Genomic DNA, 20,489 nt, shown 5'->3' with positions numbered 1-20,489 from the left:
TTGTCGTCTCTCTTTGCTCCCCTTGCTGCTCTCACTCTAATTCTCGCTCTTCTCCCGCTCATCAAAATGGCCCTGTATTACACTCTTCCCATTGTAATTCTGAACAAAATGGCTGTAAAATTAGACTTTCTTTCTTGTAGAAGGGCAGATGCTATCTCCCGTCAGAGCCAAAGGTCAAGAATTAATTCAGGAGGCGGCTCTTTATTGCTCACAGCTGGGCTTTTTGAAGGGCGACGGGAGAGGAAAAGAAGACATTTTACAGGATTTTCGATAATCTGATTATAATAATTTTTAATCTTCATAAATTTAGATATGCTTGCACAGAAGGTGATTATCATTTTTTCAGATTGGCAATGACCTAGAAGCTGAGAAGTGATATAAGATTATTACGGACAATATTTTTTTTAAACTCCTAAAGGAAATTACAATCACAAGCATTGCAAGAGGATTCCATTTTTCACAGAGTGCATTTGAATTTGAGTTCTGTCACCACAGTAAATTCATACTGTGTCTACAGTATATTGCCTCATCAAAGCCATTTCTGTCATGAGAAGAATGACAATGTGTGGGCTCATTTTAAGCTTCCACAAAGTCCCTTACATGTTGAGGCATGTTATAAAGACATTTGCGGTGATAAAACCTACAGTTCAACGCTCTATTCACGGATTGGAGATGTCCGAGACTGAAAAGGTATTCTTTGCATTGAAATTCGAAAGGTGCGACGGGAAATGGTCCGGAATGTGCATGTCATTTTCGTGCCTTTGTGTGCAAGGACACTGAGACCGGGGGATGAGGGAAAGTAACGCTCGATGATAGTGTGAATGAACAAAGCAGAAGGGGAAGGACTGGGACACAAGCTGAGAGCCAAAGGGAGACAAAGATGACACTGAGAGAAGGACAGTGAAGGACAGAGAGGAAAATATGTGAGGGAAAAGAAGAGAAAACCTATTTTCTGTATTCTTGGTATTGATTTGAATCTGAAAGTGCAGCTCGCCATCACACTGTTTCCTCAAAACCTGTCAGATGTGCTCAGAAAAACAACAGGTGACGGCCATTCTGACTGAAGTCGGGCGTTCTTGCAGACAACTACGCGGAGGAGAGTTTGGAGACGGGAGGGAGGGAGGATGAAAAAAAAAATGGATGAGCGCAGGAAACGAAGAGGAAGAAATGGAGAATAAAAGAGGTCACTGGAGGCAGATAAAAGACACTCAATTAAACGACTGAATGGATGGCCCATTAGACCTGAACGGACACCTGCACCCCTCCACCACCTCCACCCTCTCCCTCAGCCACAGGGCAGGATAATGTCAGCTCCCAGTTTGGGTTCATCAGCATCCCATCACCCACTGCTGTACACAAGCTAGCCGATAATCACAGCTACAGGTACGAGTCAATATGCTACACTTTCCTGCAAAGGCGTGTCAATTTGTCTCGCTTGTTCTGCAAACACACACAGGGGCAATTGCTCAGCGGCAGAAAAAAACCAAATGAAAGAGACCCGGCTTTACGGAGGGAAACAGCCAAAGGCTTGCCGATAAAAAAGAAATTACTGAATAATGAAGTTCCTCAAATCTGTGCACTCGTTTCTTCTCAATAAATAAGGAAAGATCTTGAGGATAAATGTAAGAAAAAGGAGAATAAAGGTGAAAATCAAGATTGCTATTCTAATCTTTCTTCTGTTCTTGCAGTCTCCTGTTTATGTCACCATTTCTCATATTAATCCACACCCTGCTGGGGAGGAAATTCGGTGCCTTTTGTCATGTTCGGAAAGTAATGGCCGAATGTGGGTATAATCGCGTCGGCAGCTGCGCGAGGGGGAAACAGAGTCGATTGGCTTCATTATGTCTCCTCAAACCCTTAAAAGAAAAGAAAAAAAAAAGATGTAAGACAGGAGATCAATCCGAGTCTGCTCCAAGCCCCCGTAATGCTTTGTGCACATGGATAAGGGTGGGGATCGGGGGCTCATATCAAACAAATGAGGAAATGTGTCTTCACAGGTGAGGGCGATAAGCAGCAGAAACCCTGACAGACGCTACTGCAGCCAGAAAAAAAAGTTGATCGCAGTATTTGCCATTTTCTTACTTCTGTTCTCAAACTTGACGTGACCTCATCGACCAGTGAACAAACCAGTGATGTTACCAACTAGATAGCTACGCTGATTGAGCAAATTATTTACAATAAGTCAGAAGAGCCATGTGGAGTAATACACTCACACACTACACATCACAACATGGCAAATAAGGAGCCATCTTTATTTCAATGTTGTGTTTTGATGGTGCAAATGGGGGAATTTGTAGGACATTTCAAGTCTGGCTGTAGACTACAGGGAACAAAAAGATTGCAGTATAGATCTTGGATCATGACTGGGATTAAATTGATCGTGACAATACTTTCTGCAATATCGCACGGCCCTAGGAGATTTTTTTAATTCCTCAAATAAAGACACACTTTTGTGCTCCTCTCCGGTCCATTTACTTTGGCAAAAAGCTCACACAAAAGAACCGCATTCTTTCCTGTGCGTGTTTATCCTCTGCTCTCACCTTTCCTTTCAAAAAATACCCTCAAAACAAGTGGACTGTTTTAGAGAAAGCTACACAAACACTTGAAAATCCTCTGAGCGAAAAGGAGAGGGAGAACAGAAAAAATGAAATTCAACATAGCAGGAGGAGACATTTTGCATAGCCCTGGTGGATGGCGGACAATAGAGTGTCATGCTGATTCAAAGAACATGATTTTAAGTAAGCCTGCCTCAATACGTCCTCCCACAGAGCTCATTTCCCCCCGTGTCCTTGGTTCACACAGAGAAACGTTCATACATCCGACCGACTGTGCTGTCAATGGGAGCCCGAACTCTGCTGCGTTCTCTCTTTCAGTCAGCCGCTCGCCCTCCTCCTCCTCCTCTTACTCTTTTATTCAGCTGGCTGGAGATGAAGGTGAATCACCACATTCCTAACCTGATCGGTGCCTCACATCATAGCAAGCGCAGGAGGGCTCTCTGTAATCGATTGACTTCTGAATCCCGGGTAGTTTGGACGTCAATGCTTGCATTTACGGTGTTATGTGCCTTCCAAATATCTGCTCTGCGTGCTTGCAATTCACATGCGAATGTCTTCCGTTTCACAGAATACATAACGCTGCATGAATAAAATGATATATACATATTCGCCGTTGGGTTCTATGGCAACAAATCCATCCAGCGAGAAGAAAATCAATGACCCCTCCACTGTATTAGAGTATATACACGGTAAACATTTACTCTGGCTCCCAATTAGCACTATCACCAGCTTCCATAACAAACCACTGACAGGCTGTGTGTTTGTTTTCCTCTATTAAGAGATCACTTAATACTTAATCGCCACGGCTGAGCTCCGATGAAGTCAAAGGGCTCACGTGTTACTCCCACGTATGACGCAAACAGTGGCACGGCATTGCAGCAAGTAAAAGGTCTATTTTTCACACCATTTAAGGCACAGCCAGCTCGGAATGCATATCGCAGTCAGCGTAAATGCACTCGATCGAGGGTTTGAACGTAGTGGAAAGGGGTGTCGAGTAGGAAGACGAAATGTGATAATGACTACATCAATACCATACAGGCTTACACGAGTCCCTGCAGCGCGTGGCAGTTTAAAGTCGTCATTAATTCACAGCTACGTGTATTATTAATCTGATCCCACACATCCTCCTTATCGTACACATTTGTTTTGTTTTTTCTTGGTTTATGTGTTTGAATTCTCACAGATGGAAGGAAACCTGTGATAGATGCACACAGGAGAGGCCAACCGCAACTTGGCACTGGTTTCTTGCCTCGCTGCCAGTTTTTCTTTTTTTTTTTCCCCCTATTATTCCTCTTAGCAAAAACAAACATATTGATTTGTATTGATTCCCACCATTGTGCAGTCTACTGGATGTGGAGACAGCCACATATGTAATAAAAACAAATACAGATGAATGCATGAGATCTTAATAAAACACATTTCTGGGTTTAGCTCCCCAAGGATATCTGTGTTATTTATGGTCTTTGTTTTTTTTCCTTGCTGTTGTAGCTTTTTCATGTGCATATCTGTATAGCCCCAGGCAGAGCTACAGATATTTGACAATTAAAGGATAACTTAGTTAGCTTGTTTTGTCTAACCCAGAGTCCAAATCTGGTAGAAAAGCAGCAAATAATTTAATTGAAGAAGCTGTTATGAGCAAATATTTGGCATTTTGACTTAAACAATCAGAAATCAGAAATCAGAGATCAGAAACAGATTCATTGCCAAGAAGGGTTTTACACCAACGAGGAATTTGTCTTGGTGAATAAGGTGCATACATTAAGACAATAAACAAGAAACAATAAACAAAGAGTGACTATTATATATACAATATATAGAGTGTGTGGGAGTGTGGGATGATTGATAAATAAAGATGGAAGAGCTGTACAAGTTAAATTAACGAAACAAGACAAAACAACACGCACCAACAAACCGTGGCTGCCGTCCGTGGTGCCATCTTGTCATTTTTTATATATATATTTAAATATATCGACTATCATAGTATCAATACATTGACTATCAAAATAGTGAGCGATTAAAGGGTAACTCTGACAATTTTACACATTAAAGTGTGTTTACAGGTCTTGGGGAGTACTTCTGCATATATAAATAAAAAGTAAATAAAAAGTATTTTGTGGCTCCAGAGGAAGCTGCATTGAATGTGATAAATTGCCTCTTGTTATGTCAATTGTTGGTTAAGTTGCACTGTGGGTAATGTAGGCACCAGGACAATGTATATACTGTATATGACAAATACAACGATTGACAGATTAAGGCAAATGGTCAAAACTGACACAGCAGAACCTGAGAACACACCTATTTTATTCCACACATTCTTCTTCCTTTTCAGAACCTGGCTCCCTACATTACCCACAATGCAACTTAACCACTGAGTGACATCACTGGAAGCAATTTATCACATTACATGCGGCGTAAACTACTTTCTTAACACATGCGGTAGCACTCCCCATGACCCGTAAACACACTTTTAATGTGTAAAATTGGCAGAGTTACCCTTTAATCGCTCACTATTCCAATAATCGATTAATTGCATCAGTCAAAATGTCAAACATTTGCTCGTCACAGATTCTTCAATGTAAGTATTTGCGGCGTTTCTTCCGGTTTTAGACTTTGGGTTGGACAAAACAAGCAAAATAAAGATGTCACTTTGGACTGTGGAAAATCTGATTTGCATTTTTTTCATATTTTACATTTTTTTGACATGTTACAGCCTGAGGCAGATGAATCGTTAATGAAAATAATCAATGCAGTCTAGTCCCTTGCAAATTCTCAGCTTGCTAGTACTACACAGCCGATGTTTATTCAGAGTTGCAGTGCTTGACTCCTGGACTCCCACTGTCTTTTCTGTCTCTCTTCACAGAAACAATCAGAAAAACAGTAATAAAACACTGAGAGTGGGCTGAGAGTGGACTGCTCAGAGGCAAACTAATCTATCTTTACTCTGTATCTGCTGGCCTCGACACTTGCTGTTTTTCTTCTCGCTCACACTTTACACAGACCCCCATCTCTCTTTCTCTTTTTTTTCCTCTCTCACAAACACTTTTTTCTTACACCTCTCAGTGACTTTAAATTTTCTCCCATCTCACTCGTTGGGATTGTGAAAAGGGACAGCTCCACATGTGTTAAAAGATGCAAGAAAAAAAAAAAACATGATTCCTTGCGAGCGCTTTCCGCTTTGACCTTCCGTCAGCTCTGAGCCAGACAACCACGCGGCAAGACAAGCTGCAAGGCTCTTCTCAAGGGACAGTTTCACAGAACAATTGCACACATGACCTCCTAACCCCTCCTTATACCTGGGGAAATCCTTGAGTGACAATGACATAGAGTGAGAGGCTGTGAATAATGAATACAGAACGCAAGCCTTCCACGTAAGACTTAAATGTGTTCTCCATTTGATTTTCAAAATAGACAATATGAAGAGGCAGTTACGCCGGAACTGGTTAACCTTGCAACTATCAATCATCTAAAGCTTCCTCCATGTAAATATTCTATTTGAATGTAGCTGGTAAATGTCAAAGATTGCTTTAATGCTGAGCACAACAACTAATTTCATACCTCACAGATATTTTCCAATTGAAAACGGATAAAAAAAAAAAGAAGAATTAATCACTATTGAGCCTTTTGTAACTGAGGCATGACAGCAAGACCTTCAAAGACTCAGGAACGTAAACAAGTTTTAAAAAATCCATCTAGATAGTTCCCTGCTTGAAGCCCATGTGTGGTGCTGCATGCTAATGTAGGACAGATCTCCTTTTTGTTCTTGAAACCCACGGTGGGTATTTTTAAACCATGGAAATCATTTGCCAGCAGAGAGGAGATAGTTTCACATTTCTATAAGCTATAGCGGGGCCAAGTGACACATGAATATTTTAAGCAGCTTTGTGCCTGTTTAAATGTGTTTGCTGTGAACGCGCTGGCAGTGGGCCAGAGCACAGGGTGTTATCCGTAATTCCTGCAATCCCAAACTAAACTCCGGCGCGCTGATAATCCAGGCTGGCGGAAAAAGCAAAAGCAAATAAAGTCAATTAACTACAAACTCCCCTTGAATTTGTTCCCTCTACCCTTGCTTGTTCTTGACAGCCTTGTAATTTCGCAACCATAGCCCAGTTGAGGGGATGAAAAGGCTGTTAAATATTAGAAATGCAATAAAGGACCTTTATTCCTGGCACAGCATTGTGGAAGTAGCTAGATAAACATAGCTTTTACCAGAGGGGGTTGTGTCTTTTGCCAGAGGACTGAGGGAGAAAAAAAAATAGACTTGATGTCCTTTCCAAAATGAAAAACAGTGTTGTGTTTTTAGTCATAAATATTCCCAGGCATGTCTGCACTGGGAAAAATCTAAACATAAGCAGGAAATAAACAAACAAAATGAGCATCTCTGAGTCAACAATGCTTTCAGCAGCAGTTGACAGCCCAGGGACATACTGCGTCTGCCAATGCTGTTTGAAGATGGCGGTGATAATGTTATCACTCAACCTCACAGCCGCAGACCAACCATAGCCATCGGAATTTAAAAAACTGTCTCAATTTCATTGTTGTTTTACTTCTTCCTGAGGCACCTTCATGATTTGGACACATGTCGGAAAGTTAAACTTGATTAGCTCGGACGGGGTGGCAGATGTGATGACTCATTCTTTCTTTGTATGAATGAACATTTGCTATGAGGACAGCCAAATAAGATCATGCACATATTGCACTGTTGCCACAGTAGAATGGAATATGAGCTGACACCCTGACATATTTAACACCCTACAGACTGGATAGGAACTACTGAAAGACACAACCATCATAGCGAATTGTCAACTTATTTCCCAAAGTCTTTTCGCCATCAGTTGCAACGTCACAATAAATAATTGCTTGACAAATGCTTTATAAAGCATTTCAGTGTTTGTTAATCGGGAAATAGCTATTAACTGAAGTTTAATTAACTGTAAATCTACCATTTATCAATATTTGTAGGTATGTAATTAATGTGATCTGAAAAAAAACACATTTTAAGGAATGTTACAGTTCATTTGCAAATGACAAATACAATTTGCAGCTCCTATCACTCGTACAATCCACATTATGACTTATAGAGGGTTTGTGGAACTTGAACTGTGTTGTGCTGGAAGCCTGTTAGTTTATGTAAGTGGACTCCATCTCTAAACTAGCGCTGGTGTTGTTGTGCTTTGCATTCAAACGTGCATAAAGTCACATCTTTTGGACTGTCACAGAAAATCCAACGCGAGTCCGTCACAAAGAAATCCGCAGTCCAGCAGCATTAAACAACTAACACAAATCATCTACAGGCTGCTATAGGCGACCGAGAAAGACGAGGAAGGTCTCGTTTTTCACATCACGTTACAATCTGCTCACATATGGCCGATAAAAAAGTGATTTATACATGTATTTCGTTACGTATTGTTACATATAGTCCCTTTAAAGGTTTGTTTACCATCCCTTGAGTCCTATATCATTAATACCTTTAAGCAAACATTATGTTAAACTAACCAAGGGAATTTTGACCTCAACATAAGATAATCAAAATGAACCGACAGTCTTTTAAACTTCCAACAATCTGCGTCTGCTGAATGTCCGCTGTCTTACTACTTAAAAATGACTGGCAGTGAGCCCCTGTTCTCCCGGACAGTGTGTATGGCAACATGAACACAATAAATAGTCCAGCACCTGAGCGATATACGGTAGGCTGATATTATCGTCCTGTATTCGTACATCACAGATAAATCGTATCGTCGGATGTGTTGTCGATATCGATATCGATGAGAGGAACCCAGTGCGGAAAAGAAAGATTGGGGTGATTTATAATTATTACATTTGGAGTGATGTTTACTGTTTCAGTTCACATCTTAGAGCATTAAATTTACTAACAAACTGCAAAATATCCTTATACGTTTTGGTCAAGTGTTTCATGTCAGCATTTGAGGGATCGTGTCAAAAAGTGTGCGTACATCGGCCGAACTATTAATATCGACTTTCTTTACTGATACTAGATTTTAGTGGCCCATGTCAGTACTGATTGTAGGGGGTTAAAAATACCGATATATACCAATATATCTGCCAATATTCTTGTTTACGTAGAATTTATACTTATATACTTTTTTTTTGCAACAATCCCTCAAACATGTTTATAAAAAATTATGGAAGAAGGACATTTAACATTTTATTGAAAAATTGTATAGCCCAAAACGACATCAATGCACAGAAATAAAACATTTCACTTGTAATAATGAGAAAATGACCCCAAGCATCTTTTTTGCACTTAGTTTTAATAATGGCACATATCGGTCAATAAAAATGCTGATATCGATGTATCTCTGATCGGTCAAATATTGGCCAGCAGTATTGTCTAACTGATATAAAATAGTCCCATCTATCACAACTGCAGACCCCAATGCATTTGCATCGAAAAACTGGAGTAAAGCTCCTGTGAGATATGAGGTAACCTCACTCCAGTCAGTAGGATTAAGGTTAACTGACACATTATCATATATACACAGAATATATTGAAATTGTCATTGTTCACTTCACTCAATTCTAACAGCTCCTCTACAACAAAAAGGGAAAGATGAACTCTGAGAACTGCCGCATCTTAAACTGCTACTGTATTGAAATAATTTAAGGAAGACGGTCAGACGTTACCGTATTCTAAAATTCAGGGAGAATATTAGCATGTTGCCCGACTATAATTCAGCTTGCAAATTCAACACCGAGTTCTGTCTTTTGTGCCTCACTACTGAGCAGTAACGTTTCATTTCATGTCTAAAGTGGATGTTTTTCCAGCATTTCCTTCAGCCTACGGTGTGAGTGAAAGTGAAGAGAAAACCAAAGTGGCTATTGAAGGTAGGAAAAAAAAACATTCAGTTCTTTCTCCGGGTTTGTGAGACCCTTAACAAGAATCGGTAGCTGCAGAGTCTAATTCAGAGCTCCCAAGGCAAGTGTGAGCCAGGTAGAAGGAGAGAATCTTCACCGGAAGGTATTTTATTGTACCTTGTGACGGCTGCACCGGGGCTGCGGTTGTTGGTCGAACACTTCTCGTGGCTTTTCTTTTTTGTTTCCTCTGACACTTGTCGCTCTGCATACAAACAAAGGGCTGACTATGCTTTAGTTGTACGGTGTGTATGTGTGTGTAAAAGGTCTCAGGCTGACAGGAGAACAGTGGTTGTACAATGTGAGCCGCCTGTCTGGGCAGAATGGAACTTGGGGCAGTGAGGGAACAGACAGGCCCAGGGGAGTTGACCTCCTCATTTAGCCAGCCTCCTGCAGGAGCAGCTGGGATGATCTGCTGAGCAAGCACATCCTGCAGGACAGGAAATGCTCGAGGAAAAAGGGCCAGTGGGCTCTATTGTCTCTCAAGGCAGTTTTGTAATTCTCTTCCCTATCGCACAATGACATACATTTTCTTCTTTAGATAAAAATCAGCCGAGCGCACGCACACCTCTATCGTCATCTATCTCTTCTCTTTTGGAGACTCAGCTCCTTCACAGTACAAGCAAACACAGACAGATAAGCAGATCATCTTCACCAAAGGGAACAAATTACACCACGCGAAATGGAGCCTTGTTACAACAGAGAGATGTGAAGCCAAGAGACGAAAAGGCTTTTACGGGAGGCATTTAGTGTCGTGTGTCTTGTGCAGCAACAGGCACCGTGGAGCCGGCTCGCTGCCTGTGGTCCTGAGCAGGAGCTTCGGCAGCTCGTGCAGCCGCTCTTTCAGGACCACGGACAGAGATCTGGCTTTTTTTAAAAGCAGGGTTTCTGGCAGCATCTCTGCCACCTGAACCCGGACACGAGAGATCAAGATCTGAGTGACATGAATCACCTCTTATCTCGCTTGTTGTGTCTGTCGTGCTCGATGCCGGTCTGAGGACAGAGGATGTCGTTCACTACACAGACTGTAAAAGCCCACTGTGGCAATGTGAGTGTGATTTTGGGCAGCATAAATAAAAAATTATTAACCTGCTGCCAGATCCTGCACGTCACCGTAGGCGACACATTGGGAATGCATGTTGTGGTGGAGGCAAATATTATCTCATATTGTTGGACACAGACCAGAATTCCCTCCACAGACACATTATCAATTATTCCCTCAGTGTTCCTCCCAAGAATGTGCTCATTATTCTCCAGCCTGGAAACTTTGGTGCACAATACTATCATTTGGGGACTTTTTTCTGTGCCCCTCAGAGGATTAGTGAGTACACGCCCGGCGTCTGTCAGACAACGTGTGAGATGGGAAATCGCTCATCGAGCTGAGGATGCAGCAGGAGGACAAGCACATCCCGTTGCCATAGCGGCGGCTGTTGCGGACGCGGCCTGACTCTCAAACAGGACCCTCAGGGGGGATTTTTTTTTTTGGAAGGGGGGGATTGTAAGGATGTGTTGTCAACATTTGATGACATCCGCTTGTCAGGGGTAGGGGAGGGAGGAGGAGGGTGGTGGTGGGGGCTCCTCCTGTCACTCCAAGATGTTGTTGTGTATGTTGAGCAGCCAGCCTGAGACGGATCTAATTAAGCGACAGCCACAAGAGGATGTGATGTAGTGATTTTTTTTTTTTTTTTGAGCGCAGTTTTTTTTTTTTTTTTTTTTTAAGTTACGAATCAGCAACTGTTGAGGAAACACTTTCATCATCAACAGTTAATTCTTCTTGAAGATGACGTGGCTGATTATTTTCTCAGTTTTAGCTGTTACTTTCATGTTACTCCGTCAGTTTTTTGTTTTTTCTAAATCAAAACCACGGGGATTCCCGTTCGGATGGCAGTTCAACGGGATTTAAGATGAAAAGTAAAACTATTGATCGACCCCCGGCGAGAGATCAGAGTGATTGATCGGCAGCCTTACACCGGGTGTAATGTTTACATGTAAACATCTGGTGCAGAGGACATGTCGGGGTGTCAGCAGTTTAAAAAGGGCCGTGTAGATACAAGACTCTGGTGGTGGTGGAGGTGGTGTTTTTTCTCTCTCGGAGTTTCATCAGCTGCACGCCTCCGTGAACTGTTGCATAGGACAAACTCCTTTTACACTTCATTTACACTCAAAGTTACCGTCAGACCGGATTGGAGGTGCGTGGAGGTTTCGTGTTGCACCCGGTTATAAGCCTCCGAATGACTGTCACGAAATATGGTCGGACACGAAGAGATGTAACTCGACAATTTCTTCTTTTCACAGCCGGCTGTTCGTGACAAAACACGGCGGGAGTGAGACCGTAAACGTCTCCTTAAATCTGCCGTTTTGCGTGCCGTGAATGTCGCTCCACGGTGCGCGGCCACACGGCCGGCTGGTGCGGCCGGACGTCGTTACAGATGAAATCGTGTCTAAACAAACAAACAAACAAACAGATTCTTACCAAATCTTAAAACGTGTGGCATCCCGCGAGAGTAACCAAGAAACAGCAGCAGAAGCGGGATCAGCCTGAGGTTGGACCTGAAATCGAGACTGGTTATCATCAGATGGTGGGAGGTAATCTTCATGTTGTTTTTAAAAAAATGCACAGTGGTTTTTTTAATCCACCCAGTGCGCGGGTTCGATTCCCCCGGAATTCTTCTACGGTCGCTGGGCAAGGCAGGGTGACGGCGGCCCTGGATGCGCAAGATCACGGCATGGTCACTTGCGCTTTCCCTAAATCCATTAGCAGTCCCGGCATGATTCCTTTCTCCCTTCTCCTCCTTCACTGCGCCAAGAAGCAACAATCCTCCGGGTCGAGGGACGGCGGGACATCCATGTCGAAGGGTACGGATCCAGTGAGGAGGGGGGGAGCCCGAGCATGGGCTGTGGGCTGAGGTGCTGGAGAGACGGAGAGAGAGAGAGAGAGAGCGAGTGCGAGAGCGAGCGCCAAGCAGAGGATACAGCAGCGATATGCAGCCCCCCTATGAGGCGCTCTGGGTTGCTTGCGCTCCCATTATACTGCACTGCTGCACAGGCTCTGACGTCGAGCCAAGGTTAGCGTTGTGAACGCGCACACCGGAGAGAGCGAGGAGAGAGAGCGAGAGAGATGGAGCTACAGATGGATAGAAAGAGGTGGAAAAGAGAAGAGATGGGGGGGAATAATGAGGAGGGGAAGAGGAGGAGGAGGAGGAGGAGGAGGAGGAGTGGGGAAAGTTTATTTCATTCCACCGCGCATGGGCTGCTCTGTGTCTATCCAATAAAGTTGCGCTCGAAGATTGGAAGATTTGTCTGAAATAAAATGTGCAACTTCAGGGCTTGGATGCATGCAGTCCGTCCAGATGCCCACCGGATGCGCATCAGCTCACAGAGAGCAAAGCAGATCCGCACCAGCATGTAAAACAGAGTTACTAATTAGTTATTAGAATGAAGTAGGAGCCTCTTTTTTGTGTGTGTTTTTTTGTTAGGAGGGATCTCTCTTCAGCACCACGGACAGAGACATTCCTCATCTTCCTCGTGCTTCAAACCAACCAGAAGCGATCCAGCCGACGTTGTGCGCTTGGCAAAGTCCACAGACGTGTTTTCCTTCTATTTGGCACATAAAGAAAACAACAACGCGCACGCACACACACTGCACTGCACTGCACACAACAACAACAACTGGCCAACCCTCTGCACACCGGCGATATCGTCTCATGCCTGCAGGACTTAATTGCATTGTTTTTATTTTGCCCACCTTCTCTCTGCCTGTCTTGTATCATTCACAACTTCCCTCGCCTCTCTTTACGGGATCTCATAGCTGCGACCTTTCAACAACGTCCAGCCTCAATCCAGAAATGTGGGAGTGGGAGGAGGAGGAGGTGGCATGAAAGGAAATTAAAATTGGCAGAACAGCAAATCCGTGATATCGACGGTAGCTGCTGAAAGGCAACGAATATTTAACCTATGCAAATAACTCCACTTTAGACTTGAAACCCTTCCAGCAACAGACTATCCTCGAGAGAGAGAGAGAGAGAGAGAGAGAGAGAGAGAGAGAGAGAGAGAGAGAGAGAGAGAGAGAGAGAGAGAGAGAGAGAGAGAGAGAGAGAGAGTGTGTGTGTGTGTGTGTGTGTGTGTGTCCTCCACACTGAGGACTGATCCTCTCCTGGTTACATCTCTTAAGGAAAAAGCCGGGCCCATATCTCTGACTGTACGTAGGCCTATCACGTTTCTGCGTCTGATCGTTGAATTCAAACGTCGCTCGCGTCTCCGACAAGATGGATATCTGCGGCTCCTCCTCGGGCCCTACATGCTATTGATTCAACACTACATGCACCTTATCAGCGTTCGCACCCCCCAACCCCACCCGAGCAGCTCCTTCATGGGCCGGTGCCTCAGCTGGAGCTATATAAGTAGGTATACGGTGGTGTGGTGGTGCGCCGAGAGGGTGGACGGCGATTTAATCCCAAAGGAGACGTGAAAGAGGCTCTTTGATCGGCGCCACCGGAGTCCTGGAGCCTGAATGAACACCGTCATTGTGTGACTCCCGGTGTGAATGGTTGGCCTGTGTGTGTGTGTGTGTGTGTGTGTGTGTGTGTGTGTGGTGTAGAACTACTCGAAAATAAAGCCACTATGGGAGAACAGGGTTTAGTCGTCACACTCTCCACTTTCATTTGAATCCCTCAAGAACTGCATCCCTTTAACGGACCCCCCGCCCTTTTATGTGTAATGGAAGTCTTAAGTGTCAGGTAGAAATGGAGTGACCTTACTCTCCTCAGACTTCTTCCATTCAAAATGATGATGACTGTTTAATACGTCTTGTTCACCGCCGTCGTCACACACTAAGGGGGTTGGATGTCCCATTGTCATTTGCAATAGGGGGGAAAAGGAATTACAAAATGGGGCAAGCCTTCAAGAATGGATTTGAAACATTTCGTTTCATTTAAAGCGGCCTCGACCTCACACGGCTCCTGCAGGTGGAGAACATAAAGAGAAAAATCATTCCTTTATTTAACCTAAATATAACAGAGCTGAGTGGATATGCTTATTAGGGCTAGACTGGTTTTCAGGGAGGATTTTCTGCATTTTCAGATTATCGGTATCGGTGATTTTCCAGCCAGCTCAAAATAAACATATTTGAAAATGAGCTACTTGCAACACTATCTGATCAGTAACACCTGACAAATACATTTATCAAATAAATGTAGTAGAGAGGAAGTATAAAGTAGCAGAAAAAGGGACATACTCAAGTAAAGTACGTCAAAAATGTACACAAAGAGTTTAATTTTTACTGCAAATGAATCAGTCCCAACTATTGGTTTTCAATCTCCTTGATTTCTAATAATCGGTATCGTATCGGCCCTCTAAAAAGCGAAATCGGTCGACCCCTAATGATAATCTCCCAATTCGTTACAATAGCGATACTTGGGTGTTGTTTTGCGGCTTTTGTTTCCTTTCTTACCACCAGACCACAGGAAAAGAGTTTAATCATACACCTCCAGAGACTGAAACGTATTTCCAAAAGCTACACATATCACATGTCCGTCAGACTTTCTGATCATTGCTATGCTGCAAATAAAACTAGTAAATAAAATACATTTGAAGTACACAGAGACATAGCTGTTCCTGCTCATCAAACTAGTGCAATAAGAATAATACATACAATAATACATTTTGTTAATGTGCTGCCCTCTCCTGGCTGTATTTCTATTTTTAACCCAAAGGGAATTTCGAGTTTTGACCCTTTGAGGTTGCTGTAGCTGCTCAGTTGAAGCGGCGTAGCAGAGCAAGTTGAGAATGTGAAGTTAGCAGTTAATAGTTTGTTTCCCCATTGAAGTCAATAAAGGTTTGTGCCTTTGATCATGAGCACACGTCGTGTTTTTCTTCAACGTGAAGTGAAATGGATCGTTTGTTAGCATATCATGGCAATTCCCATCATGAATTAGCATCAAGCTAACAAGCTGTGTGCTAGCTATTTAAAAGCGATTAAGGAATAAAATAATTTAGTAATCCTTAAGAGTATTAGTATTATACTTTTGTATAATTAGTATATAACCACAGTCCTTTTAAGCTAGGCAGTTCTTCCTGGCTAACGAGACCAGACCTCAATCTGAATGAGAGAGCCAGAACTTCCCTTTCCATGGTCAACAGGACATAAAAACAGTGACTTTACCCAAAAATGGTTTCCCCTCCTCAAATACCTCAACTACGCAAGCACACAGCTTAACAACACCAACCTCTTTTATGGCTCAAACCACAGCACTCATTCCATCAGAGCACCTGAACAAATGCGAGTTGAAATGCTACTAGAATTTAATCCGCAGCTGCCCCAAATCGATTAAACTCGACATGAATCCAAACTGTGCGCTCAACACGATTGGCTGATATGTTTCCTGGTTCGCCTGTGATGAAGCAGATGATTGGCTTTTCGGGGGGGGGGCGGAAGGGGCAGGATATGTGTCATACAACTGCCATCTCGCTATTCAAAATGCTTTAAGTGTTTCGTCTCTTATAACGTTTCTGATACAACAGCAAAAAGAACAATATAGAGCACAATAACACTCAACTCATCCTTGTGTCAGTCACTCACTGTCACACGTGGCAACCACCCGACAAGCACCATGTTGTAGCCTAGCAAAGAAAACTACTACACTCTTTATACTTAATTCTTTTATCATAAATCCATTAAAAAGAAACACGCAAGAGCTGGATATTTACATTCTGACGTGACAAACCCTGAAGGTGACCTCTGACCACAATTCAGAACACTTCATTATCAACACTTCTAATGAATATGACAACCAATCCTGTTCTCCCCCACAATATCATTGTATGACCTGTTTAAAATTGGGCTTCCAGGTGACCTTGGCATACTTTATGGCATGTCTATCTCCTCTGATGTCACTAAAGTGTTCTTTAAGTCTGACGTCACTGCATTTTCCTTATGTGTTGCATGTTTATGACACCGTGGAATAATGAAAATAAAAGTAAATGTGTAGATAAGCAAATGATACAGGCACCTGCCCACTCTTTTGTTGGAGTACCACTCCATTATACATCGCCGGATCTGTCAAATCCTCATTTGCAAAAAAAAAAAAAAAATGCATTTAGTAGTTAAGAGGGCTAAGGGTGCATCAGCTAAAGGAAACACCAAAGCAATTACAGGGGATCAAGTATACGCGGTGTGGGAGCACTGACTTTGAACGTGTGGCAGGTTGCGTGGGTTTGCACACAAGCAGCACTGTGCAGCGCAAGGATATCAAAGAGAAAGGCACTCATCATGCTACCATCTGGACCATTAGCATAATTATGGAGAAATTTAGGGGTTTCCGTAGAAGTCAGCAGAGCCTCACACAGCATGAAAGGAATGCTTATTGAGCTCAGGGAGAAGACATCAACTGACAGGCACATAGGTCTCCACTTAAAGTCACAGCGCCCTCTGGCTCGATAATAAGGTATTACATTGAGAAAAAGTCCTCAGGTGCCCCTGCCCACAATTTAATTTGTGAAATAGAATTAAGGTTCCCACAAATGATGCTAACCTAATTTTCTAACATTCATCTGAACAGTACTGTATGTCTGTGCTTGAGCAGCGGGCATTTAAGGACAGAAGGATCAGTCGTTCTCCCCTGTAAATACCCCTGCTGAGATTATGTTTGTTGATATTTGGATTATTAAATGAGAAATCGCACTTTAACAAACTTTTCACTCCCCTTTAAGCCAGTGAGGATTAGATAACCGCGTATGTAAACCGATTCAACAAGAAGAGGTGATGGGGAATGCAAATTGTCTCATTATGGTGTTAAAATGACTCCTGCTCCTTCAGCGCCATTGTGACTAATAGGAAAAACGCCATTTGGGAGATGTACTCTTTTTTTTCATCCATGATCAAACCGTGTCGTTTTTTGAAGGAGACCACAAATTAGATTACTTTATACGCACCCACTCGCTTGTAACCCACGGAGGCTTCCACATGAGCTGGGCTGGTGTGTTTATTCAGACGCCATTCAGGCGCTGGGTAATGCAAAGGGGACTTTATGCAAAGGAGAGATAACCACTGCTAAAAGCCTTCTGTCATTCTCTCTCTCTCTCTGATGCTCTCTCTCTCCCCCCTCCCTCTCTCTTGCAGTCAGACTGGTGGAAAGATAGCGTTGGCACAGGGAAGGAAACCATGGAAACGAGAAGCTGATGCACTTTGAATGGTTAAGACCCTGAAAGAGAAGACATTCATTCAGTTCAGTCGGCCTGTACTAAAGGCTCATCTCTACTGCATTGTTCCGAATGCTACAAGTTTATTCTAACACGGCTGCTTCCAGAGATCCAACAGTGGTCTCACTTCATCAGCCCATTATGTCAGGATGACTGTAGTTAAGAATGTCTTGGCGTTTTGGGTTTTTTTTTGCGAGTTGACAGGGCCCTACAAAAACATGCACACTTTCCCCTTTAGCACTCACAATTACATACAAAGCACGTCAACCTGTTCCTTTCTCACAGCTGCAATATAACAGCGTACGCCCTTGCAAATGCACCATGCCACGCGCCTCACTTGAGCCTGTAATCATGGCTGATATAAGTTCAATGCATTTTCCCACTTGTGGCTTTGCTTCAGCAGCGCCTTTGAACATAACAGCATGCTGAAGTCAGCAGTGGCCTATATGTCTTGAGCAATGCTGTCAATGACTTCCCCGGGACCTCAGTGGGAATACATTCTTCAGAGACGACAATTAGTCAAGTGAGACAGTAATTAGGACCTCTCTGCACACTGTCACTTCCTGTTAGTGCTGACGGATGCCCGCAAATCCCCCCCTCCAGCAGTCGCAGTCAGACAGACTTACTTCTGCAGCTGCACTCTGACTTTGTTGTGACAGCCATCTGTTACTTCCATCTATCATGGCGATAATGCCAAAAATGGCATGGAAGGATTGTCAGAAGCATGATGGTTGAGTAATATGGTACATTCTACCAATTCTATCATCATAATTGTGAGCAAATTGCCACTGTCACTTCACTTCTGTGAGCTTCATCAGGACTATAATGAGCAAATTGAGCAAATCGAGACATTGTGTGTTTAAAAACATTGGAAATACGTTTTTGAGTTGTGAACAAAAGCTTTCCTGTCTGTATTCAAAATGTTTGTTTTTTTCCAGGAGATTATAATTTAAGAGGGAACATGTAGTGAAAATAAGTGAGAATCAATGTAAAATACAGATGTGTTTCAGTTTCTGGTCTCTGGAAATGGACTTTCTCTCTGTTTGGTTTCAAAAAAGTCTTAAAATGTATAACCAGCACAGACTATAATGTTACATAATGAAAATGTAGTATGATGTATTCATATATTATTTAATCTATATTCTTTCTTTAGTATTGCTGATTTTTTGGGCTATCTTTTGGATAGGATGGGCAAAAATAAACCTTGGGCCGATCCTTTTTTCAGTCATTGACCATGAGAACATTTGTATTTTTGTTCCTCAAGATGTATGTAACCAAAATTCATTCATTCATGCACTCATTCAAATTAGCATACTACAGAACCACAGTGCAAAATCTCACCTGTAGTTTTATGGACTCAGAAAAATAGGTAATGTCACTTCTACAAATGTCTACAACATACATACTGCTAATGCTAATATGACTTGGAAAAAAATTATAAGCTGGCTCAAATTATTTTCTGCAGAAATCAAAAACATGACATAAACATAGAATACAGCAGAGACAAACTACAGCAAGTTCAGTCACAGTATAAAGCTAGCTTACCTGATACTTGCAAATACCTCCACAACGTGCCAAAAGTCATAAAGCTCGATGTCATTTGTAGTCTTGTTTATAGCAACTGTAGTTAGCATTAACGGCTAAGACAAACTATCGTTTTTCTAGCCATACGTTTTTTTTTTGTTTGTTTGTTTTTTTTAATCTTTATTGACAAGTAAGGAACATTACAATCATGAGGTCGGACAAAGCTGTGATGTCCTGAATAGGGCTGCACAAAAAAATCGTTAAAAAATCGCGATCTCGATTCACACACACACGTGATCTCATATCTACACACAGCAATTCTGAAGCATTTTATATCTCGAGCTGAATCACAAACAAATGCTCCTATTTTCCTCCCGGATTTTTTGAAGCGCCCCCAAACGCAGCACTGCCGCTGCCTCCTCCCTCAACCTGTGGTAAAGCGTCATTACAACACGTGATTCAGCGGAGGAAGCCCGCCTGCAGTTGAGTGTATGGAAGGAGTGAGTGAGAAGCCGTTTTTAAACGGGGCAGCAAGCCGCCAATCTGCCCGTCCTTTTGGCGGCTAGGTCCGCGGTTTTAGACAGAGGGCGGCAAATTGGGGGTCTGTTTTAGTCCGCCGATTTCCCGCCTCGGAGGGTACACTTATTTCCGCCTCGCCTGCTAGATGAGCAACTGGACAGCCGCTGAGATCAGGAGATGCTAGCGTCTCCTGGATCTCTAGCTGTATGGTTGTGTTAGCTTGTTGTTGTAGCCACAATCTAGGAACGGTCGCTACTTTCAAATTAAAAGCCCCCCGCTAAGAACCCAGCTCTAAACTCCAATGGGATGCAATGTAAAGCTCTTATTTTGAAGACAAATTCGTTGTCCAATGCTCACAGCCCAACGTCGGGCTTCACGTCACGTCACATGTTTACCTCTACCTCTGAGGCGGCTTTTGGAAAAGGAAGAAAATTATGCCTCCGTTTTAGAAAGCCGATCACAGCAGCTATCACATATCACCTAGCTTAAGATATGGCCCCAATAAACACTGTACAACATGAGGTATAAAAGGATGCCCTCTCATCTTGGGAGACTAGTTTTTATTTTTTTTATTTGTGTAAAAATAATTTCTCATCCAATGATGGAACTTGAAATGAACAATGAATGAATGCTTTGGCAGAGGCATAGCAGTATCTGCCATACTATCATGTTTTTTTTTGTTTTGTTCAAGTTCATCAGTGCAATAAACATTTTGTGAAAAAAATTGTGCCAGAGAATCGTGATCTCAATTCTAAGCAAAAAAATCGTGATTCACATTTTTTCCAGAATCGTGCAGCCCTAGTCCTGAATCAGAGCTAATGTTCT

The 20,489-nt window shown here is 42.7% G+C and overlaps 1 protein-coding gene across 3 annotated transcripts in view; it reads right to left on the bottom strand.

Moving 5' to 3' along the window:
• The window catches only part of LOC115573831 (glutamate receptor ionotropic, kainate 2-like), a 79,183-nt gene extending 59,910 nt beyond the window's left edge, over positions 1-19,273 (bottom strand). The window contains exon 1 of one of the 3 annotated variants that reach the window (XM_030404849.1): positions 19,167-19,273. In XM_030404849.1, coding sequence (XP_030260709.1) covers positions 19,167-19,221 — 55 coding nt within the window. In that variant the 5' untranslated portion in view covers positions 19,222-19,273. Of the gene's footprint in view, positions 1-11,898; positions 12,567-19,166 lie in introns of those variants that run through there. The other 2 variants (XM_030404848.1, XM_030404847.1) reach the window with 2 other exon arrangements.
• Positions 19,274-20,489: the final 1,216 nt, after the last annotated feature.

Source organism: Sparus aurata, chromosome 22 (assembly GCF_900880675.1).
Source record: "Sparus aurata chromosome 22, fSpaAur1.1, whole genome shotgun sequence".
In the NCBI taxonomy this organism is placed as follows: Eukaryota; Metazoa; Chordata; class Actinopteri; order Spariformes; family Sparidae; genus Sparus; species Sparus aurata.
Note: the sequence above shows the minus strand (reverse complement) of the source record. Positions and strands in the feature narration are given on the sequence as shown.